The sequence below is a fragment of the Zasmidium cellare genome (genome assembly GCF_010093935.1).
Source record: "Zasmidium cellare ATCC 36951 unplaced genomic scaffold M409scaffold_20, whole genome shotgun sequence".
Taxonomy (NCBI): domain Eukaryota; kingdom Fungi; phylum Ascomycota; class Dothideomycetes; order Mycosphaerellales; family Mycosphaerellaceae; genus Zasmidium; species Zasmidium cellare.
The window spans coordinates 150,765-178,115 of record NW_022986964.1 but is presented as its reverse complement, the minus strand read 5'-3'; the positions used below and the strand labels follow the sequence as shown (position 1 = coordinate 178,115).

The 27,351-nt window shown below is 53.1% G+C and overlaps 13 protein-coding genes across 13 annotated transcripts; 8 read left to right on the top strand and 5 right to left on the bottom strand.

Annotated features, from left to right (window-relative positions):
* Nucleotides 1-38: 38 nt before the first annotated feature.
* Nucleotides 39-1,178, bottom strand: M409DRAFT_66878 (glycosyltransferase family 17 protein; the record flags this gene model as incomplete). The annotated part of the gene is made up of 2 exons (XM_033817145.1): nucleotides 39-991; nucleotides 1,088-1,178. The coding sequence occupies 2 exons, from the start codon at nucleotides 1,176-1,178 to the stop codon at nucleotides 39-41; spliced, it is 1,044 nt and encodes a 347-aa protein (XP_033666820.1).
* A 731-nt stretch (nucleotides 1,179-1,909) lies between these two features.
* On the top strand, nucleotides 1,910-2,794 carry M409DRAFT_55295 (uncharacterized protein; the record flags this gene model as incomplete). Its single annotated transcript, XM_033812964.1, has 2 exons — nucleotides 1,910-2,031; nucleotides 2,089-2,794. 2 exons carry the CDS (start codon nucleotides 1,910-1,912, stop codon nucleotides 2,792-2,794), a joined length of 828 nt encoding a protein of 275 aa, XP_033666819.1.
* Nucleotides 2,795-3,904: 1,110 nt separating this feature from the next.
* On the top strand, nucleotides 3,905-4,675 carry M409DRAFT_23660 (uncharacterized protein; the record flags this gene model as incomplete). Its single annotated transcript, XM_033806886.1, has 3 exons — nucleotides 3,905-3,986; nucleotides 4,035-4,559; nucleotides 4,614-4,675. The coding sequence occupies 3 exons, from the start codon at nucleotides 3,905-3,907 to the stop codon at nucleotides 4,673-4,675; spliced, it is 669 nt and encodes a 222-aa protein (XP_033666818.1).
* A 269-nt stretch (nucleotides 4,676-4,944) lies between these two features.
* On the bottom strand, nucleotides 4,945-5,672 carry M409DRAFT_55294 (uncharacterized protein; the record flags this gene model as incomplete). The annotated part of the gene is made up of 3 exons (XM_033812963.1): nucleotides 4,945-5,412; nucleotides 5,470-5,526; nucleotides 5,574-5,672. The coding sequence occupies 3 exons, from the start codon at nucleotides 5,670-5,672 to the stop codon at nucleotides 4,945-4,947; spliced, it is 624 nt and encodes a 207-aa protein (XP_033666817.1).
* A 2,666-nt stretch (nucleotides 5,673-8,338) lies between these two features.
* On the top strand, nucleotides 8,339-9,210 carry M409DRAFT_23658 (uncharacterized protein; the record flags this gene model as incomplete). Its single annotated transcript, XM_033806885.1, has 2 exons — nucleotides 8,339-8,585; nucleotides 8,645-9,210. 2 exons carry the CDS (start codon nucleotides 8,339-8,341, stop codon nucleotides 9,208-9,210), a joined length of 813 nt encoding a protein of 270 aa, XP_033666816.1.
* Nucleotides 9,211-9,521: 311 nt separating this feature from the next.
* M409DRAFT_23657 (uncharacterized protein) lies at nucleotides 9,522-11,699 on the top strand (the record flags this gene model as incomplete). Its single annotated transcript, XM_033806884.1, has 1 exon — nucleotides 9,522-11,699. The coding sequence occupies one exon, from the start codon at nucleotides 9,522-9,524 to the stop codon at nucleotides 11,697-11,699; it is 2,178 nt and encodes a 725-aa protein (XP_033666815.1).
* Nucleotides 11,700-12,741: 1,042 nt separating this feature from the next.
* M409DRAFT_23656 (uncharacterized protein) lies at nucleotides 12,742-14,005 on the top strand (the record flags this gene model as incomplete). Its single annotated transcript, XM_033806883.1, has 5 exons — nucleotides 12,742-13,011; nucleotides 13,063-13,243; nucleotides 13,310-13,482; nucleotides 13,537-13,636; nucleotides 13,701-14,005. The coding sequence occupies 5 exons, from the start codon at nucleotides 12,742-12,744 to the stop codon at nucleotides 14,003-14,005; spliced, it is 1,029 nt and encodes a 342-aa protein (XP_033666814.1).
* A 132-nt stretch (nucleotides 14,006-14,137) lies between these two features.
* Nucleotides 14,138-16,159, bottom strand: M409DRAFT_66876 (uncharacterized protein; the record flags this gene model as incomplete). The annotated part of the gene is made up of 3 exons (XM_033817144.1): nucleotides 14,138-15,293; nucleotides 15,352-15,740; nucleotides 15,797-16,159. The coding sequence occupies 3 exons, from the start codon at nucleotides 16,157-16,159 to the stop codon at nucleotides 14,138-14,140; spliced, it is 1,908 nt and encodes a 635-aa protein (XP_033666813.1).
* Nucleotides 16,160-17,359: 1,200 nt separating this feature from the next.
* Nucleotides 17,360-17,996, top strand: M409DRAFT_23654 (uncharacterized protein; the record flags this gene model as incomplete). Its single annotated transcript, XM_033806882.1, has 2 exons — nucleotides 17,360-17,833; nucleotides 17,895-17,996. The coding sequence occupies 2 exons, from the start codon at nucleotides 17,360-17,362 to the stop codon at nucleotides 17,994-17,996; spliced, it is 576 nt and encodes a 191-aa protein (XP_033666812.1).
* Nucleotides 17,997-18,150: 154 nt separating this feature from the next.
* On the bottom strand, nucleotides 18,151-18,950 carry M409DRAFT_23653 (uncharacterized protein; the record flags this gene model as incomplete). The annotated part of the gene is made up of 2 exons (XM_033806881.1): nucleotides 18,151-18,868; nucleotides 18,922-18,950. 2 exons carry the CDS (start codon nucleotides 18,948-18,950, stop codon nucleotides 18,151-18,153), a joined length of 747 nt encoding a protein of 248 aa, XP_033666811.1.
* A 966-nt stretch (nucleotides 18,951-19,916) lies between these two features.
* M409DRAFT_55289 (uncharacterized protein) lies at nucleotides 19,917-20,615 on the top strand (the record flags this gene model as incomplete). Its single annotated transcript, XM_033812962.1, has 1 exon — nucleotides 19,917-20,615. One exon carries the CDS (start codon nucleotides 19,917-19,919, stop codon nucleotides 20,613-20,615), a length of 699 nt encoding a protein of 232 aa, XP_033666810.1.
* A 646-nt stretch (nucleotides 20,616-21,261) lies between these two features.
* On the top strand, nucleotides 21,262-22,229 carry M409DRAFT_55288 (uncharacterized protein; the record flags this gene model as incomplete). The annotated part of the gene is made up of 3 exons (XM_033812961.1): nucleotides 21,262-21,315; nucleotides 21,773-22,151; nucleotides 22,216-22,229. 3 exons carry the CDS (start codon nucleotides 21,262-21,264, stop codon nucleotides 22,227-22,229), a joined length of 447 nt encoding a protein of 148 aa, XP_033666809.1.
* A 551-nt stretch (nucleotides 22,230-22,780) lies between these two features.
* M409DRAFT_66873 (uncharacterized protein) lies at nucleotides 22,781-26,638 on the bottom strand (the record flags this gene model as incomplete). Its single annotated transcript, XM_033817143.1, has 1 exon — nucleotides 22,781-26,638. One exon carries the CDS (start codon nucleotides 26,636-26,638, stop codon nucleotides 22,781-22,783), a length of 3,858 nt encoding a protein of 1,285 aa, XP_033666808.1.
* Between the last annotated feature and the right edge of the window lie 713 nt (nucleotides 26,639-27,351).

The following is a 27,351-nucleotide window of genomic DNA, read 5'->3' as shown; positions in this document are numbered from 1 at the left end:
GACTATGGGTACACCGACGGTCCATAGCGTAGTGTTTGTCAGCTCGCAGTCCAGTCCCGAAAGCCCGCATTCTTCCCATCGCGATCAAGCAGATACTCAAATTCTGCCTTCCGTTCCAAAACATATGTCGGGACATCTCGGTTGTTATCGACACGCTCATACTCTTGGCCCTCTCTGCCGAAAAGATCTTTTCCGCTCCGGACTCGCTCAAGCATAGTCGCCTCGTCTCGATTCTCGGCCGTGTTTAAGGGTGTATGCGAGAAGCTTTCCATCTTCGCCCGCATCTCCGCTAGAGTGGCGAAGCAAGAAGAACAATGCCAGGCAGCGTTCCACATGTCTGCCTTCTGCCACCAGCGATGAAGCGAAGCTCGGAAAGGCCACCAACTCGATGGACCTCCGATGCCGTTGCGCAACTCGTTCGGCGAGAGGGTCTTGGATAACCCGCGGAAGACCGTAGCTTGCGGATGTGGCCATTGCTCTCCAATGTGAAGCCATTGGAAAGAGTAGTAGTAGAAGTGACTTCGCAATGTCAATCTGTCGGGAAAGTTGCAGTGTCGAAGCACATTGAGCGTCACGGGTTTGGGTATCTCGTCGACATCGCTCACGAGTATGACATCGCCTTCGTGTGCTTCCTTGTCGGTGAATAGCAATGTCGGGAACGTGCTTTCGAATAAGGAATTTCGAAAGTAGTCCTCGTGGATCCATGTGCTCGTTCCAATGCTTGGGCCTGGATCTCTGACGACCTTGTGGATGATCTTGTTGTGGAATTTGGTAAAGTTACTCCAGTGCTGTTCCAGATAAAGGGGCTTCTCCATGCCAGTAAATGTTGTAGGAGATTCGACAATGACAAAGTAGTCCACGTAAGGTGCAAGAGTATTCAGTCGAATCTCTAGCCAGTCGAGTTCATGAGAGAACAAAAAAAGATCGTAGACTTTGCGGTGATCATTGCCCTTCGGTCGGTAGGGCTGGAAGTTGTGGCTTCGACATAGTCCTGCTGTCTCGTCGAGATTCGAAGGCGGTGACGTGAGGGCGCTCTGCTCATGATGCTGTGAGGTCGCCGCAGAGTGTTGGTAGCTGGCATTGCTACTGCGGAGTGTGAAGAACACGAGTAGGATGGAGATGGTCGCAAATGCGATCAAAGCATTGCGTTGTGCCAGAAGGCCCAGGGTTGAAAGCATGTTCTCAGATTCGCTTTCAGGAGGCAGGCTCCTCCCAGCTGTTTCTGTGAAGGTTGCCAGCCATCCATACCAGTCCGGGAAGTTGAGCTACGAAATTTAGAGTCCAGGTCCTTGCTATAGCCGCAGTAACATTTAGGACCACAACGAACCCTTGATGCGAAGAGATGGTCCTTTTGATGGCAACAGAAGGGAACTCGCCTGTCTCACTGCCATTTTGGCGCCTCGTGTCCTTCATCGTTGGCGTGGAAAGAGGACGAATCGGAGGAAAGAGCTCGGTTGCTATAGAGTTGGATCTAGCCCTCTTTCAGCTTGGGAAGGATCGAAGCAGGCCACGTTATGAGGCCTTGGTCCTGAAAAGGGGTCTGGCAGCAACATCTTGCACGCGACTTCACCTCTGGATGGAATACGATTTCGACAGAGAGATGCGAACAGAAAGTCGAAAGACGACGTCGAGATCCACGCCACGCGACCCGCTCTCTCCACGCCAAGCAGTCCCACTTTTCGCTCCGCGAATTCTTCACAGAATCCCCGACGACTATCAATCTGGCAGCATTGACTCCATGCTTATCTGCCTGAACTATGCGATCTGCCTGGCATCAACCTGATATCTGCATGTGGCTGCAGCATCGTCTTAGACGTTCAACATCACAAAGGATCTCTACTAGCCCGAATTAGGGCATTCTTGCGCTACTCTCAAAAATCTCGGTATCAGTCGGCGAGTGATACTCACAATGGCAAGCAAGTCCAAAGTGGTGAAGTTGAGAAGAAACGAGCGAAGACAAGAGCGAAGAAGAGACGAGTGCCGCATCTTCCAAATGCCGAGTCTCGCGATTGAATCCTGCGCCCGGAATTTGTAAGTCTTCTTGTACCAGCTGACTACAAGCTTTACTGTCTCTTAAGGGTCACTCAGCTTTGGGCTTTGCCAATACTTTGCACCCGCCTTCTTCAAGCGTAGCAGGCTCAGAATTCGGGAACCTGGCCACAGTGCGGCCGATTTCGCTACTCTTCCAGCGTCTCAGAGGTCGAATCCTCCGGTGCTGAAGTCCGAAAATCGTCAATCGAGCACCACCGTCTGTCGTCTGCGGGACTTCCAAAACACCTACCACATCAAGACCCATATGATCGGTCCTTCACCCGCCAATATGGCAGATCATGGAACAGAGGCTGAAGCTGAAACGGACACATCAGTCAAACCAGTCGGCCCAGAAGGCTCATCAACCGCACAACTACTCGAACAAAGATCCCTGGAAATCATCAACTCCGTAAACACTCGAACCTTTGAGATACTCTTCAAACATGCCTCACCAACCTTCGTCGACTCCCGTCCGCTGGGTGATGGCGAGGTAGCCAGTCACAGCTCGGTCGATGCTGTCCATTTCATGAGGCAGTTTTCTGCTGACCATCCGGAATACCGCATTGAAGTCTTGAACACACTTGTCGATGTCAACGAGGACGAAACATACGGTACTGTGTGGATCAGTGTCTTAAGAACTGGTGTTCCCAATGGAACGAAGATGGAAAATGTGCTGAGGTTTCGTTGGCGACAGACCAAGAATGGATGGCAGTGTATCAAGCATAGCATGCTGAGCCCTTCGCCGCAGCTTAGTGGATTGTGAGGTCAAAGTCCTCAGATGGATATCAAGGGTTCGTCCTGCATTGTGTGAGAACCGTGCTCTAGAATGAACAAGGGTCGGCGAACGCACATGTCCTGCAAGAAACAAGCTGGATTTCCCATCGCTATTGACTGCTCACATAGCTGGCCTGTGGAACGGTGAACGAAGTTTGACCGTAGCGGTTGTGCCGGCGATGCCACACCAAAGTCACCTCCTGCTGCACATGCTGGTGTATGGGAGGCGCCTCCGAAGAATTGCTCGTTCTTAAGGCGCATCGAAGGAAGCTCTTTCACCAGGCCCAAGCATCAATCTCGAACAATGCATACTTCACAGCTGATATCTGAAGACACCGACAATATTCCCTGGTCTTTTTCTGACACCGCGAATCGCTTCATGCAGCCGCAAATGGACGTCCAATAGCATCACAGCTGCGCCGTACCCAAGAGGCTCTCCGCACATGTATCTACGCGCCGGTCGCGTTTCCTGTGCCGCGGAGGCAACAAAGACGTCGCAGCCTTCGCTTGAGAGACTTGTTCATATTCGTTCTCGACCTCCCCTCCGGATCCTTACCCAGTTGACGGGCATAGCTAGCTGACCGAGCAGAACGAACGGCGCTAGCTGGCGCAAGGCTATCCGACATGAACTCAACAGCAGGCTCCGGCAGCAGGCAGATCGCAGCCGAGATATCACAGTATCATCATTCCATTCCTCAGTTTCTTTTGCGGAACTTCGCTCAAGATCGGCCGCAGACTGCGAAAAGAAAGTCACACGGACGGACGCGAAAAGACGGATTGTTGCGGTTCATCAGCACCAGAGACGGCGTGCTTTCCTCGGGGCAATTGTCACGGCACTATGGCTTCAAGGATATGTATCGCGACATGTATGCAGCCGAGCAGCATGGGCTGGAGACAAAGTTCTCTCGTCTGGAAGGTCAAGCTGCCGAAGTGATCCGCAAAGCAAAGACAACTTTTCTCCAGCCTGGTGCAAGACTTGCCGGTCAGGCGTTGCACGACCTCGTATTTAGATTCTGCGTCTGGTAGAGCTGTCTCCGAAAGTAACTACCATGGCAGTGACCAGTACACGTTCGAGTGCTTTGAACTGGAGTCCGCGCACATGGATCGCATCAACAGCATCTTTCTAGAAGAAGCTCTCACGGCGACCTCCATCGTCTTCAAGGGGGATACTGCCGCTGCGCGTGCGATACGTAGTTACTGAGAAGACCCACAACCTGGCCTCAAGACAGCCTCCCGCGAAGGTACGGACAGGTATCTGAACGCACTCGCAACAACGTTGCAGAATCTCGGCGGCAAAGCCAACACAGTCCGCAACAATATTGCATGCCCGATCTCCTTCGAAGAGCGACACCCTTTGGACTTCGCGGGGCACATGGCTCGATGGGCGACGTTCCATACTGCTATTGAGATACAGAAGCATCATCCGCGGCTTCTCGAAACATATCAAACATTGGGCGGCAGCTCCGTCGAAACCCCAGAAGCCATGCGAAAATGGTACACCGACGTCCAGCAGGCTGCCAAGATCACCTTCCTGCACTTCAAAATCGACGCGGCACTCTCAGCCATGGCAGCAGACGACGCTTCGAAGCGGACGTGCAAGCTGGCACGGCACAATTTCTTCGCTAAATTGCATCCGCGTCGCATCTGGTTGCATGTCAAAGCGCTTCGTAACATGGACAGACTTGATCCGGAGGACTTCTCACGACAGATCGGGCCGTTGCGATGTGAGGGGTCTGAAGATGAGGTTGTGCGTGGTGAGTCAGATTTTATGTTCCGGATCTACAGAAGACGTACTCACATGCGGTTAGGGAGGGATGTTTGTGCTGGTGATCTGTCAGCTGCTCTGCTGTTCACCATAGGACGAGACTGATCCTGGGGTGCTCAAGAGACTTCGAATCTTTGTGGATGTACGGGTATGGAATCAGAAAAGATGCTATTCTGCAGATTATACCCAGGGTTTGGCGTCCCTCACCTGGGCAGTAACGAGACTATCTATCATCAGCAGTATGTACATCAACGTCGTGCTCGTCTGAGCGTGTGGCGAGCATGGTGGCTCAGCAATCGATCCATCACCCTCTTTCAACATATATCTATCATTTTTCCACAGACTGATACATGGCCTTCGTGGATTAAGAGGATCTAGACATGGTTGATATGCCTGACGTTATCAAGAGCGATATAAGTACGCTCAGAGATAGGCTCGCTGTTCGCAACAGCAAACGTAACGTTCTGGAGATCTACCCAGCCGGCGGGGAGCTGGGCGAAGGTCAAACGGGCGTTGAAGGTGCTGTCGGGGACGTAGGAGAAAGTGGTGGTGAGTTCCTGGCCGGAGACGGTGTAGCCGACGACATAGATGGTGCCGGGCTGGGCGAGGCCGAAGGTGGTGCCGGTGTCGGTGCCGAAACCCCAGTAGAAGTCCTGGAGGTCGAAGGACTTGACGGTGTTGCCGCGGGTCAGCGTGGCGAAGGTGTTGAGGGTGAGGTCGCCGAGGTAGAGGAGGTCGAGGGGGCCGGCGGCGCCGCCGTGCTGGGGTGGGGAGTGCGGGAGGACGCTGGCGACGCCGTCGATGGGGCGGAGGACGACGACGCCTCCGTAGCTCAGGCCGTTCTGTGGGATGGGATGTTAGGTCGAGTGCATAGTGTGCGCTGAGTGGTTGATACTCACGTAGAGGCCAACGGGGAAGAGCTGGGGGAGGACTATGGTGGTGGCGAGGTCATCGAACTGGTGGCCGTTAGTTGATGGTAGTGCACGGAGATGGATTAGCGTACAGAGTCGTTGTATTGGATGTCGGCCCTTTTCTCGAGAGGATCAGAGGCGACGAATGCAGAGGCGCTGGCGACCAGCGAGAGGACTTGGAGAAACTGCATAGTGTTGTGGAGTTGGTAAAGATTGGTTAGCTCTGTTTGTATTGATGCTGTTGTTAGCTGATGTCTCAAATGCGTGAACACTTCGACGTCTTTATACCCGTCGTTGGTCTCGTCCTACCGAGCTTAGTTCAGTGCGCTGGATTTGACATCGCCGTCGTTGTTGAAGCACGCCTTCATTCTGCACAATGCCGACTTTTCAAATCGTTCGATCGTGAGCATACACTTTGACTTCTGCAAAGCAAAACCGAGACGGGGGTCTCTCCTTTTGACGCTTGTTACAACCACTCGTGCGTCAACATGTCTGCTATTTTACTCAGTCGCTGGGGTGGAGTCCAGAAACCGACGACATGAGCATGTGAGCCGCAAAGATCGGCAAGTCAAAACGGATTGAAGGGCGGCGTGGGATGGCGGAGCTGCTTCACGACCGCACTCGAGACGTCTGCATGTCAGGTCATGTTGAGTTTTGGAGATGTCATAGAGACCAAAAGTAAAGCCTTTTCTGAACACGAGAAGAGGGGCAGTCCAGGCTGTGATTGAGACCTTCATGGCATGGAAAGTTTCCTACTGGAAGCCCGGTGGTGAGGTCGTCTCCGCTACTATGTGAACCATGGTCTTTTCTGGCCAGCGAGGGAGACCGTCCAAGGGACCGAGAATACTGCAGACGGAGACGGGTCAATTCCTCCGAATGCTGGAAGCCGTGATCACTCAACAAAGAAGTCTGAGCTTGTTGAGTGCGAAGCGTTCGTCGCATCCCGATCAAGCTTCAAGAAAACTCACGATGGCTATTCGAAATCCTGACGCTGTGACGGCTGGCTTTCGGAGCGCAAACCGCATCAAAGAGTTGTGACCAACAGACATGAAGTATGATATTGCCATATGCGGCAATGGCAGAGGCGATCAATTGCGGCTCATGCACGTGTGAGCCACGAACCAGTTCGGCGCTGTACAATAGATCTTAATAGAAAGAATGAGCTGCGAACCCATTCGCTCGAAACCTTATTTGGAAGATGATACCATAGTTTGCATTGTTGCGCCATCTGCGCCACGTCAAGCTTCAATAGCGTGAGAGTTTGTGGCGTCCGATCGAGTGAGGCAATTTGACCGTCTAGTTGCTTGAGATGGTGAATCGGCGGTTTCGATGCCGTAGATGATGCTGAGGGTGCCAGCTGGAGAGTGTTGGCGATGCGAGGCTTGACGGGAAGCAGTCATGGCTTTAATAACGTCAAACTTGCAGCAAAAGGCGTGTACGGCTTTCGTGACGGTGCAACTCATCAAAGTGACGAGTATCACAATTCACCGCAAAGAGTTGTGAGAACATACTGACAACTGATAGCGACCAGGGCCGAGCGGAATCGATCCGAGGGTTGAAAGGCTGACGAAGTCCACATCAGTCTCCGTTTGGCCAGATTGACGATTGTGCTGCCATAGCTGTATCTAAGGCGTCTCGCGAATTGTTTGAGTCACCCGCTGTAGCCAGTTCTCCATGTGAAAAGCGGCATCCAGGCGCGGATCAACCACGGCGCCGATCTGATTGACAAATCTCTTCTATCGTTTTCGGCAATGAAGGAGATTGTCGATATGACTTTACTTCGATTGTCAAAGGGGCAAGGACGCCTTCGAGCCGACGGCGCTGGATATGCATGCGCTAGTCAGGACACACAGGACAGTCCCAGCAGCGAAGCTAGTGGGCTCGAAGTATCGGTTGTTGGACGTGCACTTTGGAAACTTCGTGCTAAGGCTTTCCAATGAGATCCGTATATTTCGTACTGTGAAAGCCTCCCGCCCAGGTGAAATTCATGGTAAAAGAAGCCGCCCAAAGTGACGAGAGCTCAAGGTCTCTCTACCACACTTGTCCTATGCAAGAGCATTTCAAGTCCAGCGGCGCCCCTGAACATGGCCAGGATGTATAATAAGCCAAGACCAGCTCATATACGTGACTGGCGTGCGATGGGTCCTTCCATCTTAGGACAAGCTGATGTCGCGCGTGATGTATGGAGAGGTGATGTATAGAGAGGTGAAGTTTGGAGAGGTGAAGTTTGGAGAGGTGAATTTTGGAGAGGTGAAGTTGGAGATTGGCGACACGGATCAGATAACGACTACGGAGGGCTATATCGAAGTTTGCAGCTTAGATAAGCAAGCGCCTCGCTACCCGACACGAAAGCTTAAAAGCAAGACTTCAGCATGCACTCGTCAAGATCACAACCCGACTTCTATCAGGGGCATGTCGCCAGCGTACTGCTCCCATCACGATTCTTCATGCCTGCCTGTCCGAAGTCAGCCTGAGTCCCCTGCTCCTGGACCGCCGACGACTAGATGAGCAAGGACACAAGTTCCGTCCGGCAGCCAAGAAGATACTTGGTCTAAAACAGCAATCCGATCATGATACTCCTTGGAGCTGAGCATGGAGAGCATGCGCCATGTACAGTGCCCTGTAGCGCCGGTCAACGATTGGTCTCAATGTCCCTGATAGGACGATCCTGGAGCCCTTGCAGCCTCAGCCATCATTTGTACAACCACATTCGTGAGGCTGAAATTGTGGGATCAAGACACGTCAAACCGCAGCTGTGAGTGCAGACCTTGGGTTTATTCTTGGAGGAAATCTTCATACATTCTGCGTGTCCCTTTCAAAACCTGACGACGCCATCTCTTACGCTTCCCTTCAAAAAATGGCATGTTACCGATTGAGCGTATCTTCGGTATGGCCTTTCATCATCCTCGCCACTCTCGCTGTCGTCCGAGCACAGAACACGCTCCAGATCCAGTACCCGCCTCCACAGCCTAGTCCCCAGATCAAAGACCTCTACCCCAAGCAGTATGTCAAATTCACATGGACCTCAACCTGGCCAAATACCTCGTTGTATATCTATCAAGGCCCTAACTCCCTCGGCAACACCGCACACAACAAGCTGGAAGGTAAGACAGTCCCAGATGTAATTTTATGAAGGCACGCGTGCTAATAGCGTGTTGCGCAGAGGGCGTCGGTCCAGGAGTCAGCGAGCACGCCTGGTCTGCGCACAAACTCACCAAGAACATGGACCGTAATGATGCGTTCTGGCTTTATCTCTACAACACAAACAACCAGAGCTGTCAGACTTGCACAAGCAATAGCACGAGGTTTTACATTCGCGACCAACAAACTGATACAACGCTCAAGATTGGTCTCGGGGTTGGGTTAGGAGTTGGAATACCTCTCGTCGTAGCCATTTCTGGCTTGTCAGTCTGGCTCTGCATGCGGAGGAGGAGAAACGGGCAGCGTGAATCTCATTCCATGTTGCTTCAAGACAGTCCAGCAAAAGATGATGCCAAAGTCACGCCTGCATCTACAGCTCTCGCATCTGCGACGCCGACGACCGGGTACGTGAGCAGTGTGGAGAAGGACAGCCCTTTGGAGTCAGGTGGTCAAGACGTGGTAGAACTGCCACCAAATTTTGTGCAAGGTCCAGTTGAGGCTCCTGCGACCAGGGAAAGGGTTGAGTTGGAAGGGGACTTCGGAAATGATAGAGAGGCAAAACACGCAGGACCCGGATGGCAGCCATAGGGATCGCGTATGTACCTCGTGTATTCGTCTTTTCTACTTCGCGATCTGATGGAAATCTCGATAGAACTTTTGACAAGTACGTAGAGATTTAACAAACCATTGACCATGCCAAAAAGTAGAATCTATCCTCACATTCCTGACTCTCGTCTCAATGTGTTCGTAAATGGCAGGAGCCTCGCTATTTGATGCCTCAGGTTTCCATTCCGGCTGGTCGGGCCGACCGGCACAAGCCAATCTTGAATCCATCGCAGCGATTGCGCATTATTACATGTCAATACCTCACACACCACTCTTCGCACCATGGACAGATAATGCTCGCTCTCTGGACCCGGGCTGCGCAAATACGAGGCTCCTGTCGATGCCCTCAATGCCTCTCGGCCGCCCAGGGAGTTGCCAGGAGCACGGCCACCTCCGCGGCGAGACGACCTCAATTCTGGACCTCCTCGACGATCTGGTACTCGGGCATATTTGCAGCAGCAGCAAGTTGGGATGCATTGTATAAGGTCCAGAGGCGGGAGAAGTGGGATCAGGCGATTGCGGACATCAAGCAAGAGCTGGGCGAGTATGATGGCTTGGAGGATGTGTTGAGTCGGCAGGCAATTGAGGAGGTCAAAGAGCGGAAGGGAAAAGCGAAATATGGCTATACTTTGCATAAGTTGGACGTCGATGCTGAGCAGGGCAGTGCGCATGAAAAGGAGAAGGATGGGATCATGGGCAGCACTGGAGACCAGGCACAGTCGCAAGAGCTCGCAGCTGGCGCTGGTAACACATACGAAGGCCCGGAAGACGATGACCATGCCTCGATGCCTGCACAACAGCTGGAAGAAACGCCGGCTTTCGTACAGGACGAAGGATTGCAAGACCTGAACCACGTTCGGGCAAGCAACGTGAGCATCTTTGAAGGTGACGAGGCATTGCAGGCACTCGCGGCCAACCTTGACAGCAGTAGCAAGAGGAAAACGAGACCGAAATGGCCTGAAAATACAGGCTCAGATCCAGATCCGACGTGGCTGCCTCCGCAATCGATCTACGCGCCGAACTACTTCAAGAGAAAGTTTGAAGTTCGAGGTTGGGGCCCGTACAAAGTCGAACGCTGCATGATATCCACCGATATCTTCATGCTACAAACCTGGAACGAGCTGCGAAAGAGAGGCCTGAGCCAGGAGGCTGCGAGCGCCGTACCAAGTGCATACACCAAGTACCTGACCATGTCTGAGCGAGAATTGCACAGGAACATCACACAGAAAATGCTAGATCTCGACCGTCTTGAGCGTATGGGATCAGAACGTTATCTTCAAGGCTGGTTCAGGCGTGACGAAGGCGATATCTCGCTGTGCAGATACATTGTGGACGCCGATGGTGAATTCCACGATACAACGCGGAGTTTGAACCAAACATTACGAGACCTTGTACAACAGACAGAGGCCGGATCATACACTGTGCCAGCTCTCATGGCCAAGATCTGCTACCAGCTATCGTTGTCCACCGCGCCTCCAAACATCGACACGTACAACAGCCTATTAGTTGGACTTTTCGACTTGCGGCAGGTGAAGCACACAGAACACGTCATTCACGCGATGTTACGAACAATGGCTCGACCAAATGAAGTCACTCTCGCCACTGTGCTCAACTTCCACAGTGCCACTGGCGATGCGGGCAATTTCAGGTGGTGGATCCAGCGAATGCGCGGTGATTTTGGCGGACTTATGAACGCTTCACCACACACAACCATCTATCAGGAGAACAGTAGTCGTCTTATTCATTGCGAAAATGGAAAGAACCATGGCATGGGCACGATCATTCAGTTGCCATACCCTACGCCGATGGTGTTCGGTGCTCTGGTGAACGGTGTCTTGAACTTCAGCGGATTCGAAGCTGCACTTCAAATCTGCAAGAACATGGCACAAGAAGGCTGGAGCCTGTGTATCAGTGGTTTGGGAACGATTCTGCGAGATTGCACCCAACGTCGGGACTGGAACTCTGGCCTCACAATCTGGAAGCAGATTCAGACTCTGAAGTGGAAGAGCACGCGCTACTCTGGTAGCAAGTGGAATTCCGAGACGATTGGAATTCAGACCTTCGTTGCCATGCTTCAACTATGTGCCCGATGCGGTCGGCGGGATGCGTTTGAAAATGTAATGGACCAGGCCATCAAAGCACATCCCGAAGCCTTGACCGAGATACTCAATTATGTGCGAACCGACCAGCCAGTCGCACCCCCTTTGCGCATGGAAGATTTCGGGGACGATGTCGGCGAATTCACGAGCCTCGACACAATCTTTCCCTCACGTAAAGCTCCACTGGACTATGCAATGTTGGCGGTGCAACTGATGTCAGAAGACTTCCCACCCTGTGTCGCAGATGAAGGTGAAGACGCTGTGCAGACGTCAATGTTAGCGTTCCCGGGATTCTGGAAAGCATTGGACGAGTGCTGGCGGAATGGCCAAAATCCTGCGATACCTGTCGATCATGGCGAGACAGGAACATGAGAAGATACGAGGCACCGCAAATGCTAGACCCCTTCTTTCCGGGCCAAATCGAGCTTGGACCAACCCACTGGCCTTCACGGTCTGCACTGTCCATTGAAAAGTATCCGCCGATCAGGAGCAGATACCAGTGTTACTGGACGAAGAGACCTCGTTGCTCATTGTGCGGCATGGTCTCCAACATGGGCCAAGCTTCCGACGAATAATGCCAGAATCCATACAGCCTCCGGGTCCAGGGACATGGACCTGGAAAATGCCATCCCTACTGGTTTGCCGGTCTTGCCAGGAAGCGATGTCTTCCTGGGAGACGAACATTGCTCTGCTGAGAAAGTCGGATGAATTGCCTTCGTCCGTGAGCCAAATTCTCTGCCGCTTTGAGCTGTTCGCCGAACAAACTAAACTTTGGCGGCAATTGCTGGTGGCGGCGGTATGGGCGTACGGACCTATCAGCACGAGAGCAAGATGCGCCGTTCGCATCCCGTGCGAGAGGCATCGTGCAATGCCATCGAAGAACATGTATGTTTCTTTGAAACGTGTTGGCTTCACGCAGTCACCGCACCGAAACAACGGCCTGGATTGAAGTTCTGATGAGGAAACGAACATTCGTCATCGCCATCGAAGACGGTCTCGCCTTGGCGTTCCGAGCCTGGACTACATGACACTCACCCATCAAGCGCCCTACGGCTTACCTAACACGTAGCAGTCATCACGGCAGAGTTTGGCAACAGCTTATATGAAGCCGTGTCGGAACACCATCCTGAATTCTCAACTCGGCGACGCCATTTTCTCCTTCGAGGGATCCTTCAGGCTGCTCTTTGAATTACCGAAGTGCTACCCCTCAAGCGGCTAGCTACTGTACCTAGCAAGCATAGACTTCATGCTTACTGTGCTCTGAGCTTCAGCTGGCCTATATATGACCACATAGTGTACGCGAAAACAATCCAAGTTGCGTCGATATTGAATAGGAACATTTCATTTGCTGTGTCACGCTCGCCACGTCCTCCCTACTACATTGCAAGACTCCTGTTGTCGCTCTTAGAACACCATGAACAAAACAGGACTGAGATTGGAGCCCGGCCGCTCGCTGGTGCTGGTCACTGGAGGAAATGGCTACATCGGATCCACCATCTTAGACATACTTCTACATGGAGGGTACCGTGTCCGAGGAACTGTGCGCAGTGACAAGCCATGGCTGCAAAAGTTCTTCGACGACAAGTATGGACCCGGCAAGTTCGAGTTGGCGATTATCCCCGATCTCAGCGTCCAGGCTGAGTTTGAACGAGCTCTTCAGGGCGTGGATGGGATTGTACACGTGGTAAGTACAGTGGAAACGAGATTAGACGGCTCAGGCTGACTGCTTTGCTAGGCATCAGACCTCAGCCTTGATACCGACGCCGAGAAAGTCATCAAAGGAACGGTTGCGCACACAATTAATGTGGTCAAGGTTGCTGCGAGGGTGCCGAGTATCAAAAGCTTGGTGCTTACGTCGTCCTCGACCGCCTGTCTGATGCCTCAGCCTGGAGTTGAGGGAATCGTCATTGAAGAAGGTCAGCCACAGTATTTGAAGTATCCAACCGCGTATGAATGACCCACGACTAACCACTTGAGCACAGACACATGGAACGATGCATCAGTCGCAGCAGCATCGGATCCCAAGACGCCTAAGGAAGTTCTCCCCTATACCGTCTATGCCGCATCGAAGACAGAGGGAGAGCGAGCGCTGTGGAAATATGTTAAGGAGAACCCGGTCAACTTTGCTGTCAACACTGTGCTGCCGGCGGCGAATGTAAGCGCTGCTCTTACTCATGATGATATTCATAATTGTGCTGATCGCTTGCAGTATGGTAAAATCCTAACACCAGAGATCCCCGGCAGCACCATGGGCTGGGTACGCCGTCTCCTCGTTGGCGATGCCGAAGCACTCAGCATCACTCCACCACGTACGAATATCCCATTCCTACAAAAATTACTGCGAATATCCTTCCAACTAACACTGCATATCAGAATGGTTCGTCAACGTCGAAGATTGCGCCAAACTCCACATCGCCGCCCTCCTCGACCCATCCCTCAACCACCAGCGAGTCTTCGCCTTCGCCGAACCCATCAAGTGGACGAAAGTCATCGAGATTCTACGGGAGCTTGCACCGAAGAATGCGAAGATTCCGAACCCGCCGCCGGATGAGCTTGATGATCTTTCGGAGATTAAGCCGCGGGATAAGGCTGAGAAGATCTTGAGGGAGTTTTGGGGGTTGAAGGGGTGGACTGGAGTTGAGGAGAGTATCAGGGATGGGGTTGAGGATTTGTTGTGAATGGATCAGGTGTGGTTCGGATGGGATGGAGATGGTGCTGGGGAGAAAGGTTCGGATTGGAGGGAGTGCGTTGAGATGCAGTTGCTGGAATAGTAGAGAGAGTCAGGCTAAACTACGCCCCGCGTCAACGCATCAACAGACTCCCGCCGGGACCGTGAAATCATCGGTATACACCCCACCCACATTCGCCGCATTCTCCCCCAACCCCCTCTTCGCAAACGCCTTCCAAATGTTACACCGATTCTCGCCCCCGGTCAACGCCGTATCCGCATCCACGATAGCATTTCTCGCCTGGACGAAAGTCGGATTGCAAGGCTGCAACGCCAGCGCATCCAACACGATTTTCATACCCAAGTACCTTCCATCTCGTGGGATGCCATTCCGATCCAGCGAAGGCTCGATTCGGTCCGTGTTGCCATGGGCGTCGATGAGGTTCCACAGCATCTCGTACAGCATCGTACACCATACCGTGCCGTACTGGTGGACCCGAGTCAGGCCGTTCAGGCTAGAGTATGTGTATGGGTTGGTTTGCATGTTGGTGCTGTAGACGAATGCGCGGATGCCCACGCCTGGACGACCTGTGGCGTAGTCTCCGATGGGATAGTCGACGGTGCGAGTATCGCGGCCGGTGATGCGCAGCGCGGTGGCGTAGAAGTCGGACCACCCTTCCCCCATGCCCCCCGATTCCAGGACATTGAGGCAGCGGGAATTGGCAGGGCCACCAGTCATGCGGTTGGTCAAGCCATGGGTGTATTCGTGAACGACGATGCCGGCTTCGAAAGAGCTGTCACGGTTTGGGACAGTGGAGTTGAAGACGTACATCCGCATCCGACCCATCTGACCGTCAGGTGGTGTGGCAAAGTTGGCGTTATTCAGGCCTGAGCCATCCTGGGTGTTGAGTTGGACGCTGTCGTTTCCGACACCCCCACGGCCAAAGTTGGAGGTCTGGAAGTTGCCGGCGGCCTCATTGAAGCCGAGAACGTAGAGGATGTCGCGGAACTTGTTCGATGTGTAGAAGAGCTGGATTGTGGAGGCTTCAATGTATTGCTTTGGTTCCCAAGCTTGGTTGAATGGAGCGCGGAAGATCAGGAGGCGGCTTTCTGGCCTTGGTTCGCTGAGGAACTCGGCATCGCCATCTGTATTTGGCTGTGCGATGGCATTGTTACCTCGAGTCTCGAAGTATCGTTGGCTCTCATCGCGATGCCAGCCAAGAGGGCTCGCTTCGCGGTCGCGAGGAAGGACATCATTCCTTCGGCGATTGTTCAGGGGATCGTTGGTTGGCCACTGACTGTACGTATATTATCAGCCTTCCACTCGATTGGCGGGTAATGAACGTGGCATCTTACAAGACTTCGTAGCTGTTGTCGGCAATGTAGTCAGTCACGGCCAAGACCTCACTACCTCCCTCTGCCTGAAGGTATGTGGTGAGCCAATGATCGTCAAGGTCGGTCTCAATCCGCCATGCAGGAGCGAGCGATCCCTCGGGTGTACGATAGTAGACCAACTGGCCAGCAGGCGGGGCCACAACGTTTGAAAGACCTTGAACCGTGAACGAGGTTTGACTCTCTTCGACATAATCGCCTTCCGAAGGAGTGATCGGGAGAGCCAAGACGTCGGCAACAGTCTCAAGAGCTGGCTCTGGATTGATCAACGCAGCAGCAGCTGGTGCAGCATCTGGCAATGGTCCAGTGTACAACGAGTCTCCGTATGAGAAGATACTGCCATCGGGTTTGACCTATTCAGGAGTTTGTTGGTCAGTCGACCTCGACTTTCAAGTTAAGCACAACTTACGTTCACGTTAAAGTCGGCGTCATCCATGTCAAATCCAAAAAGAGTCTGCTTGAAGTAGACACGTCCAATACCATTGCCGGACACATAGTTGTCACTAGCACGACGAAACTCAGCTTCCGGATGTATCCTCCTCAAATGTGTCTCGGCCACTTGAACGTAGTCGCCAGAAGAAGTAGAGACGGAAAGAGTAGAGACATCTCTGGACTCTGCAACGTATGTAGCTCGTTGCCGAGGACGAAAGCGGTCGATTGTCGAGGTCAGTTGACGAGCATGTAATTGATGCTCCGAACTTCTCGCATGTGGATGTGCAACGACAGCAAGCACGAGGCTGGAAAGGGCTGCAGCCTGGATTGCCCAAACCATTGTTGATGAGTCTTGAAGGAGATGCTGGTTGACTTGCCACGTTTGCTTGTTCTTGGACGCTTCTTATAATGCTGTGCGTCCTCTTCACTATCACCTCACCCCATCTTGAGTGCTACACAAGGCGCTGGGCGGCTGCGTTGTGCTTGGCACCTCCATCAGAAGACGCTTATGCGGCTGCTATGCGAGTCCATATTTGGCAACTGCCAACTCGACAATTTTTCTGATTCGACACGGAGCGTGCACCGCTAGACAAACCGTGCCTTGTACTTGATAAGGTCGCGTGCCGTTTCTTGGAATCAATAGAATTGGTTGATTGACCTGCCTTATTCGGCACATGGGCCTATGTTCTAGTACAGATCCGGTAGGTAAAGAAGACTTGGACAAACTTGGCAACTTCTGGGCCTCGAGTACAACGTTGATAGTCGTTAAGTCTTGCGGTCGGGCAGAGCGTCAGATCTTGGGATCCTCGAAACAGTTGCCAGGCGGGCTGATTAGATACAAGCAAGGGCGGTCATGGCAGCCGTGTCGTCTTGCTTACCTGACCCTTGACTTGTATGCGTTGAGGGCCGCTTGGAGTATCCTGCGAGCAAGCCAAACCTTTGGTATCATGGGACTACGCTTTCTTGTAATGCGTGACGTACGATACTTGCTTCGGCGGCCAGGAGGGCTTCTTGTTGCTGGCCTTGTGACCCATCTCGAGATTGGAGGTCACCTTGGGCCTCGAACGGTGCGATAGAGTCGCGAGCGTGCCGTGCGGAGAGATGTCTTGTGCATGTATGTCGTTGTCTATCGACGAGTGCTGCGGCACGACAATTCGAGGCTCTAGAAGTGCACGTCAGAAAGGTATACATCGTGAGGTAGTTGTTCTAGCTCAACTCAGCTCCTGACGTCGGCTCGGAGACAAGGGAGCTTGTCTGGAAACTGGAGCTCTCCCCGGCTTCGTCATTCGGCAGGCCTCGCCCATTGAGCTCTCTGAGCTCCCGAGTTTAATTTCGACTTCATCTCTCTCTTTTCTCTCGCATGCCCAGGCCTCTCCATCTTACGCGAACGTGAAAGAAAGAAGCAGCCTGAATTGCCATCAATAGGGATCAGAACATCGACAGATCATTCAACACTCCAGACCTCATCCTGACAACATAGCTTGAGCCAGAACCCAACCACTTTTGCAAGAAGAAACAAAATCAGAACCAACATCCAAAAATGCCTCTCTACGAAGTCCAACACATCTGCCCCCTAACCACCGCCCAAATGGACGAACTCGCCACCGCCATAACCACAATCCACTCCACGAAATTCACAACCCCACGCCTCTTCGTCAACGTGAAATTCACCGACGCCACCTCCCACATCACCTACGTCGCGGGCAAACGCCGCGCGGGAAACCACATCGTCGCCAACGTGCGCGTCGGACCATCCAGAACCCAAAAAGATTGGAACAGTCTGACGGAGGAGATTGTGAGTGCGTGGAATAGCATCGTGCCGATGCCGAAGGTCAAGAGGAGTGATCCGGATGTGGATTATGAGTTGCGGAGTTGTATTTTGTTGGGGGGCATGATTGGCGGGTATGAGGCGGGTTTCATGATTCCCAAGGCGGGCGATGATGTGCAGTGGTTGAGGGATCATTGGGAGGAGTTTGAGATGAAGGCGAAGGGTGGGGATGAGGACTTTAGGGAGGTGAGTTTGAATGCTCATGTTGTCTGGATCAGGGTTATGTGACTGACTTTGTTCTGTTTAGATGATTGAAGAGGTCAAGGAGAGAGGATTGATGGATGGTGCTGATGGAAAGAGTAGCAAGCAGAAATTGGAGGAGATGCTTGGTTGGGGAGACTCTGCCTGAGAGAAAAGCCATGGTCGTGATGAATTGATATGAGTACATCCCATTTTGAGGAAGAGGTATCGTGACAACTCCAGCTCCCCGTGCTGTACGCCGAGGCACAATCTCCTGCACGCCCAAGTATACAAGCTTCCATGAATCGTAAACCCATGTACCTTCATCCTCTTCCAACACACTTGCCCCAAGCCGGCAGTCCACACCCAAACCCAACAAACAGGTATATCAAAAAGACAATAACCACCACCAAAAGCACCATCAACCGCACATTCTTCCACCACATCTGCCTCCTCAACCCCCGACTCCTAACCCTAAAATCGGCCGCACTCCCACCCAACCGATCCGTCTTATCCACCAACAAATCAATCCTCTCTCCTCTTTCCAACACCCTCTCGATGTTCTCCGTCATGATCCCCCGCACATTCTCAATCTCGCCTTGTACATTCTTCACTGCATCATCCTGTCCGGCTTTCGTCGTTCCGTACTCCACCATCAGGTTCTTGAGCTGCACATTAAACGCCGCCGCGCCATATGCGGATAATGAGGAGAAGGTTGTGCGCTCCGGGTCGTAAGAGGTGAGGAAGCGTTTCTTGATCTCAACAAGAAAGCCAAAGGGAATGCGCCGGCCAAGGTCAGCTTTGGATACGACGAGATATGTAAGGCCAGCGGCGGAGAGAGACGCGGGATCGGAGGAAGAGGGCGCGCTGTCGGCGATGTAGTGGATGAAGTTGTCGTTGTGGGTGTAGGTGCGTTTCTCGGCGGTGTCGTGGCTGATTTTGGGGAGGACGAGGGAGGCGAGGTTGGAGGTGCCGGACGCGGCGGAGGCGGTGTGTTCGGTCAAGATGGTGTTACCGTGGGCGATGCAGGCGTAGAGGAGGCTGTTTGAGTGTGAGTGAGTGGTCTTGTTTGGGGACTGGTTGGAGGTACTCACGGTGTCGCTGGAGCTGAGCCGGAAGCCATGTTGGCTAGTCGTTGCGTTATATCGTATTTGCCGAGTAGTGCGATCCTGCTGGATTGGATGTTGTTGCTTGCTGGACGAGTTCTGGTCGCTGCCTTCCACCAACGCCGCTGGCGCAACCAGCGCTTGGGGTTCGAGATCTCGTGATGTCACTCGCCGCACCTGCCCTCAGCGGGGTCGGCACGGAACGCGCGGTTCCGCAGCCTTGGCGGCTGAGCCTCCCCGTTGCAATCTCAGACCACCCAGATCTTGTCTTGTCCTAGCTCTATAACACATGGGGATCTCACTTGGCTATGCTGTAACAATAATGCTCCTCGCCGTCCTATGTACGTATTTGGGCCCGGGTTGCTTAGATGGGAACGATCAACATCTAGGGTACTGACGGCCCGCCGTGGACTCCCCATTAGGACGCTGCTTCCCGATTGAATCCAAGCGCGAAGTGAATACATAGAACTAGTGCCTCGTAACTTTCAACGTCAGGCCTCCAACACCTGCTCCACGCCAAGATTAAATAATGTCCAGCACCGTCCTCACACTCCTCGGACCAACGTAACACATTGCTACTCGATTGGCATCCAACTCTCGACTCTGTTACAAATGCTGCCCCCAACATGACCAACGCAGGGACTCCATGGCTCAGAAGCTCATCGCCGGCTCATTGAAACACCCATCTTCGTTTCCAAGATCCGGCTTGGCCAACATGAGACGGTGTCAGTCTTTCTCACTAACCACCTTATGCGCTGATGGTATTGTCAAGATGCTCTACGATCCGTACTGGAAGAGGAAGGCAGCACGATCAGCCTCAACACGACTTGCCTTTGACGCGGCGCCAGAAGAATTAGCATTGCAACATCTCCTTGCCGCGGCGACATCATGATGCTTCGATCGATGGGAGTGTCTTCGTTCGGGCACTCGCCCCTGGACACATAAATACGTGCCCCATCGTCCGCTTTCAACTTCACCATCACATGGACATTGAACTCTTCTTCACCAGAGACCACCACACCATCATAACCGTCCCAGACACTGCCAACCTCGCCGACATCAGAGCCGCCCTCCACACACTCATCCAAATGAAGTTCTTCGCAGCTACCACATTGCTCTTTAGCTACCTCTCCATCGCCAACGCTTGGGAGGCCGATTTCTTCGCCGGCGCAGTGTCCGTAGGAGTCGCCGGTGGTCGTGGCCGCTTCAGCTGCCACGCCATCTCCAACCAGCGCTCCGCCTCGTCAGTGAGCTTCACGGGCGGCAATGGCCGATACCTCCTCCAGGTCTTCGCAGACGTGGGCTGCCGCACTCTCGTCAGGACTTTCTCCAGCGCCGACCTTGCCGATGTGCGTACTGCTGTTAGGGGTTTCCAGGTCGTCCGGAGCTACGATCTGAAGCGGGACGAAGATCCTGTGGGAGTGCCTTACTACGGCGAGGACGAGGTGGACGAGTTCAGCTACTCCGAGGGCATCGAGCCGGGGGTTGTCCCGGCTCCTGCGCCATCGTTGGAGAAGCGTCTCGAGGGTGTGCAATGTCGGCTTGATGCGGGAAATCTGATCACAAGTTGCCAGGACTGCGCTACGAGCTGCGTCGATGGGGAGGCCATGTTCCCAGAGAGTGACTGCTGTGTTGATCAATCGAACTGCGACATCTGCCGGCAGGTCTGCTATTGCACATGAGTGCATATTGGGTGAGTCGTCTCGGTGGCGAAGGTGATGATGGTCGAGTGCTCATTGGTGTGCAGACACGATCGCTTTGATCGAGGAGAGTCTTGTTACGGATCGAATCTGTGGCGCGTAATTCGACACAATCGAAGCTAGTGCTCACGTCACTCGCAATATTAACTACGAGCATGTTTTGCGCTCGATACGCTCGCTCTTTGTACGTTGCTTTCGAGATATAGAAACAAACAATAGACTTAGCCGATTAAATCTTATGACGTATTAAACCAAATAGCATCTATAAGTCGACTTAAGAAAATCAATTTACTATAGACAAGCTACATCTCCTAGGTAACCTAAGTAAGTGTTTAATAGCTATCTAAAGTCTCGTCGTGCCACTCCACAGCGCGCAGGTAAAACGTGCAGACACAAATGATATATGAAGACACAGACATTTAGTAACTGCATCCAAGGCGCATAGCAAACACGTGTACATTTTGACTTGAGGTGCTTACCGAAGTTGACCGGTTGCCGCCGTAGTCTCTAGAGATCGATAGGATAGGACACAAGCCGGACGAGTAACGCATACTCTAACTTTGAGAAGTAATTCCCGTTCGAACCAAGGCATAGAACTCGAGACTCTACTTCTTCTCTCGGTAAAACCATGTTGAGTCTACTTGTATCGAGCCATGAAATACCGTCACCAGGCAATGCAGTCGTGCGTCTCTTCAAATTGCTACCAAAGTTCGAGAACGCTCGACTATGCCGAATCGTAACCTAGCACTATAGCGAGCGCGAACACAACGACCGTGTCTAGTCGAAACAGAATGACATCTCTCAACAATTATAGGGCCAGCGTTGCCAATCCGCAAGAGCATCGAGCACATCCTCCACAGAAACTCGACAAGGCTGCATCCTTCCCGTCCAGGCAAGTGACGTCTCTCGCTACACCTTCCCCCTTTCTCCCTCCCAGCTCTTCAATGCGGGGTCGGCCCCCACAGAACCTTAATGAACCCGCGGGGAAACGTCCGACCTGAGGTGGACCTGGTGACTTCACTTCACTTCCCATCAAACGCTTGCTTGTGGTGAGCTATTTATTACTTCGACCGCTGCTGAAAGGACACGTTACCGCTCGAATTTTGGACTTCTTCTATCTTGGATAACTACACCGATAGGATTTGAAGGACGAAGCTGGTATAATAACGAACCATGGCCTGGGAACGGTATATCACGTATGTCGTCGTTCTCAACCTCACCTCACCTCAGCTGTTCGCCACATCCCAACACTATTCATTCCCAAACACCGTGCCCCAAGACCGGATCCTGTCATTTCCCTGCCTGCGTCCCACTCCTTTCACCCTCCCCTCCCCATCCCACCTCCCCCGCATCCACCTCTCCATCACAGACGAACTGACGCTCAAGCAAAAAGACGAACCAACACCCTCCTCCTCAGCACCCTCGCCCTAGGCACCTCCTGGGCGGCCGTCCGCTGGCGCCAAGAAGCCGACCGAAGACGGAATGCGAACACTTACCATGTGGAGCCGCATCGATCCGGTAGGTTCATATCCCCACTTAGAGCATGTTACATGATGGGGTAGGAGGACTGATGGTTTTGTAGGTGGTGGGGTGTGATTAATTCAATTCTTCGAGGGGTGGATGGGTGGGAAGGGAGGGGTGGGGAGGGGCGGTGAGATGGGTGTGATTAACGAATGAATGGTTCGGGCGATGTAATCAAATCTCACGAGAATGAACGGCTACAGAATGGCGCAGAGTGTGAAAAGAGCCACAGATGCATAGAATGGAAAACTAGGAGTCAGTCAAAACCACGAAGAAGTACGAGATCAAACCATTTCATCAATCACACAAGGCCATCATGAATAAATCCTGATTGTATATTCTGACAAGTCACTCTCACTCTTTCAATTGCTGCAATCAGACCAGAGACAAGACAATGCTCGCTAACCATGCCCATGTACGTCAACAACATTAAAAACAAAGCCACCCAAACCCGCTCGCTCGCTCGCTATCGATATGCCGAAAGGGAGAGTCTATTCATACAATCTAATCCATTGCTTTCAGAGCGAATCGAAGTGAAAGCCCCCAAACAACAACAAAAAGCACACAAGCAAGAAGCTGATAAAATCCCTCATCCCAACGTGTCATCCGTCGTGCATATCATCTACTCATTCATCCCCCTCATCCTCATCCCGAATCGCCGTCGCCGGCCGCGGCGCAGTCGGTGGTCTCGCAGAATCTTCCTTCCCGACCTCAATCACACTCCGCACGGAATCCGGACTGGGGTTATTCGCCGCGTCTTCCGGGTTATGATGCTCTTCTCTCGCGAGTTGATGGATCTGATACTGCTCGGGTAAGACATCCTCGCTGGAGCCGACTTTCAAAGGCTCGCCGCTGCTGGTTGGTCGCTCGTTTTCTTTGCCTTTTCGGCTGGTGCGTTGGGGGACTTGGACTTTGCGTGGGCTTCGGCGGGACCGGTCCTTTTCGTTGCCTCCGATGCGGCCGATGGGTGTTTTGGGAGTCTGCCAGCCTGGTCCGCTCACGCCGTGGCTGTCTTGCGTTTCGATCTTGGGTCTTTGCGGTTTGGGACGTCCAGATGGAGGAATGGCCGCGCCGCCGGAGTCGACTTCGCTGTCTCGTCGGGAAGAGTTGGTGGCGTTTTGGCTCAGGTCTTTGATCTCTTTCAGAACTTCCCGGAATCCCTCCTCCAATGTATGCATCCTCGCAAGCATGATGCGATTCACCATACCTTTCTCCTCTTCCTCAGACCGTCGACGCTCTTCCTCTGCTCTGCGGTGCAATTCTCGTTCCCGCATCATCTGCTCGCTGAACGACGCGGGCATACCAGAAATCCCACCCGCATCAATCCCAGCAGGCCCGAACTTGTTATCTCCGAGGTCGCTGGCCAGATCGAGAGCGCGGGCATTGAATGACGGATCCCTTCGGCCCGCCCTAGGCATGTCGAGGAAGGTTAACCCACCTGCAGTCGCGTGAGGTGCTGTCTTCTGTCTAGCCGGCATGATAGGACGCGCCTTGGCCGGGGCGGGTCTCTTGACGGGAGTGCGTGTGCCACTTGGTCCGCCATTAGCTGGGGTTGTCGTTCCTCCACTGTTCTTCTTCGGTTGTATTGCAGGTCGCAAGTGGTTGGAAGTCGTTGAGTCGTAGTCAAGCTGGGGCGCGAAAAGGATCGTGCCACTCGAAGTCTGTCGGGTGTGGTTACGAGGTGCATGCAAGACTGGCTGTGCATGCTGCGGCGCTCCTGGTCTGCGGTGCAGCTCTGGAGAATATGCCAAACGCTGTCGTGCTGCATGCGATAATTGCAGTGAAGGTGAAGCAGGGCCTGCAGGTGTGAAGAACTCAGGCTCGCTTTCATTCACAGGTGTCCGCTCTCGAATTGATATCGCACTCTCACCAAGAGCTGGAGTCGCGTTGTCACCATCCGAATCGTCATTAATCTCATCATCTCCATCTGCTTCAGTATCCTGTGGCAACGTCTCAGTACTCATCTCCATTTCAGTCTCCTCATCAATCTTGAAGGGCCGTCTTGATTGAGTGGCGGATACTAGATCAGGATCACTGGCCACGCTCCTAGTGGCAGTCGAGAAATCCCGCGATCGCTTCATCAGCTTCAGGCGATCGGCAGTGCTTGCACGCTTGAATCGAGGCCGGCGATGCTCGAGACGCTCAAGCACGCTTCTAGGTTGCTCCATCGGTGGACTGGCACCGCCTTCCATATCGGCTTCTTGCATCCACTGATCCACTGCATTCGCATCTTCTCGATCAATGTCCATTTCTTTGGTGGTTGTACGGACAGTGTCGCCTCGGAAGGGTCTTCGAAAGACTTCGTCCAGTGCTCGGTCTTTGCGGAAGCTGATGACCGATGGCTCTCTCAGGCGGTGAGCGGTGGGATAGTCGACCGGTTTGTTGATGCTGAAAGCTATAGGCTGTGACTGGTGGATGTGTGTCTTCTCGATGAGGTCGCCAGGTGCATATGATCTCCGTGCCATGACCACTCGTTCATATGCAAAGATTATGAACAAGATCGGGAAGTGCGATATCTTGATGATTGTGCGGTTGATCTTGACGTAGGTTCGCAGGGGGATGAGAAATCGAATCGGGCTGAGCATCCACCCAACGATATTCGTAGGTGCCACATAGCTGAAGAGTGCATCCGACTTGACCATGGAGATGGTGTTGACCGCGAACAAGAACTGGTGCTCTTCTTCTGCGTTTTTGACAATGGCCATGAAGCTGTTGGTCAAGACGGTGATGAGGATCGTCACGATCAGGAAGTGACAAATCGTCAAGAAGACGGCCATGATGCCCTTGCCAAGGATGTTGTATCCATTCCAGTGATCCCAAACCGCTGGTGTGAAGCCCATCAAGATCTGGAAGAGTGAGTAGGCCACGCCATTGGCATCTCTCGTGTCAGCGAAGGATAGAGAAAGTGCCACCCAGAACCCAGAGCAGCTGATAACAATCAACACCAAGATGGCCATCAAGTCAACAGTCATCATTCGGAACGCAATGAGGAGCTGCGAGAAGTAGCGGTAGTGATCCAAGACGCTGAAAAGTCGGGGGAAGAGCAGGATAGCTGTCGCTGCCAGCACATCGTATGCAATTCCTGCGATTCGATGTTTGCCTTCTTCTGCCAATACGACGCCGTACAAACGTAGGCAGTAGTAGACTCCAAACAGAAACAGAATCCCCAGATCGAAAGCATTCCAGAAGCTGAGAATGTAAAGCCCAAAGCCTTGCTCGGTGAAACCCACGACTTCGTCCAACATGTATCCAATACTCCAGAACCAGAACAAGACCTCCAATGGTGTGATGACGAGACTTCGCTCGGCAAGAACTGCAACGAACAGAGCAAGCATTGTCGCGAAGCTGAGGGTGCTGAATACTTGCCTGTAACGCGGCACACGCAGACGGCTGAGCTTGAAAAGTGATGCATCTCGTGGGTTGTAGAGTGTGACTGTTCGCCGAGCCACGACTGGTTCAGGGGCTTTCTTGGTCAGTTTCATCCCGCGGGCCTTTCTCGAGAGAACAGCATCTGCAGGAAGAGCGCTGGGCGAATGTGCGTCTTGAGTGCCGTAGCCTGTCGTCTGGTCTTTTGACCGACGATGTCTGCGATGCAGGTTGTCCGCTTCTGAATGGAAGACGATGTTCCCTGCCCAGATAGCCTCCAGATGTTGGACCACAAGTGGATGTGCGAGAAATCGTTTGGCCTCTGCCCGAATGGCAATCTCGATTGTGCTAACCCTCGCAACCCTTCCTTGAGCTCTTCGCAGTTGTACGTCTGAGTTGACTGCGGGAGTCGCCTGTCCTGGCGACGGACCATTGGTCATGCCCTGTAGCGGATCGAAGTCGTAGGACAACGAATCGATCAACTCTCGTGTCGAAAATTCCCTCAACAACCGCATAGCCAACAACTCGCTGATCAAAGCTCTTGTCTTCGATACACCCACATTGCCCGGATTTATCTGCCCCTCCTTCTGGAACTGCAAACAATTCGCAATCAACGCACATAGTGTAGCACGATTGAAATGATCCGCTCTGATCTGGCTCTGGACGGGCTTGACGAGGAATTGGCTGATCTGCGGACTCCTTAGCTGATCCCAAGACAAAGTCGTCTCGCATCGCTGAACAATCAGCTGGCGTATGGCATGTGTGACATTGTACAGGGGCAGTCTGTCAAGATGCGCCGCCGAGAAGATGGGTAACAGTGGCGTATCGACTGCATCTTCATCCTCGTCTTCAGCGATATCCTCCTCTTGATCCTCGTCGAATTCCTCCTCGTTCTGATCGGCCGGGCCAAAGTAGTCGTCGCGGCCAATGAGGCGGTGTCGCGGCGAATACTCGTCTTGATCCTCATCGTCGTGGTTATCGTCGTAGTCGTCGGCGGGGAATCGTCGCCCTACAACCCGCGTCCGCTCGGGCGAGCGTGTAAAGGGAGACCATGCGGCGCGGGGGGAGTCGTCGTTCTTTTTCCGCCCTCTGCTGATGGAACGGAACAGGCGCAACATTTGACTGTACTTCGCTGGCCAAACGTGGTTGTGTGGTGACACGTCGCTCCACTCGAATGCACCCGTTATCTCTCTCTCAACGCGGGACTGTCAACAAACGGCTGTAAACAAACTGGCCAACACCTCTGATCGCAATGGATAGAAGGGAATGCAGACGAATGCCACCGCACTTTCGACCTTCCACCCCCAGTACCAAGCGAAAGCAGTCGCACACGGCTTGTCAGCCTGCTTGTCCCTCACACCGGCCGCCCACGCACGTGAAGATGTACTACGCGCACGAGACTGACGGACATCAACAAAGCTACCAATGAGCTTGGGCCATCAAGCCACACCGCAGGGTAAATGTGCGGCGGGATTCACTCACCCCCACCGGCGCATCACGAGCACTACTGCGAGCACTGCAATCGTACATAGCTGTGATGCAGCATGATGGCGGACAGATGCGGCCAGGTGAGATGCTATCGCCATGTCATGGTGACGGCGACGAATGGGAGGCTGCAGCTGCATCACCGACCGCCGACCTGCTGCCGCTGCTGCTGCACCCCAAGGTTTAGCCTCAACTTTAGCGAAGATGGAATGCATCCAGTCTCCCGTTCGAGCATTCCCTTCCTGTGCCAGAAATTTCACCTATACCGCTGTCCATCACAGTCTTGCGTGCATCTGGGCATCGGACACGGCACCCGACCACCATCACACGCGCCTCGTATTGCGTG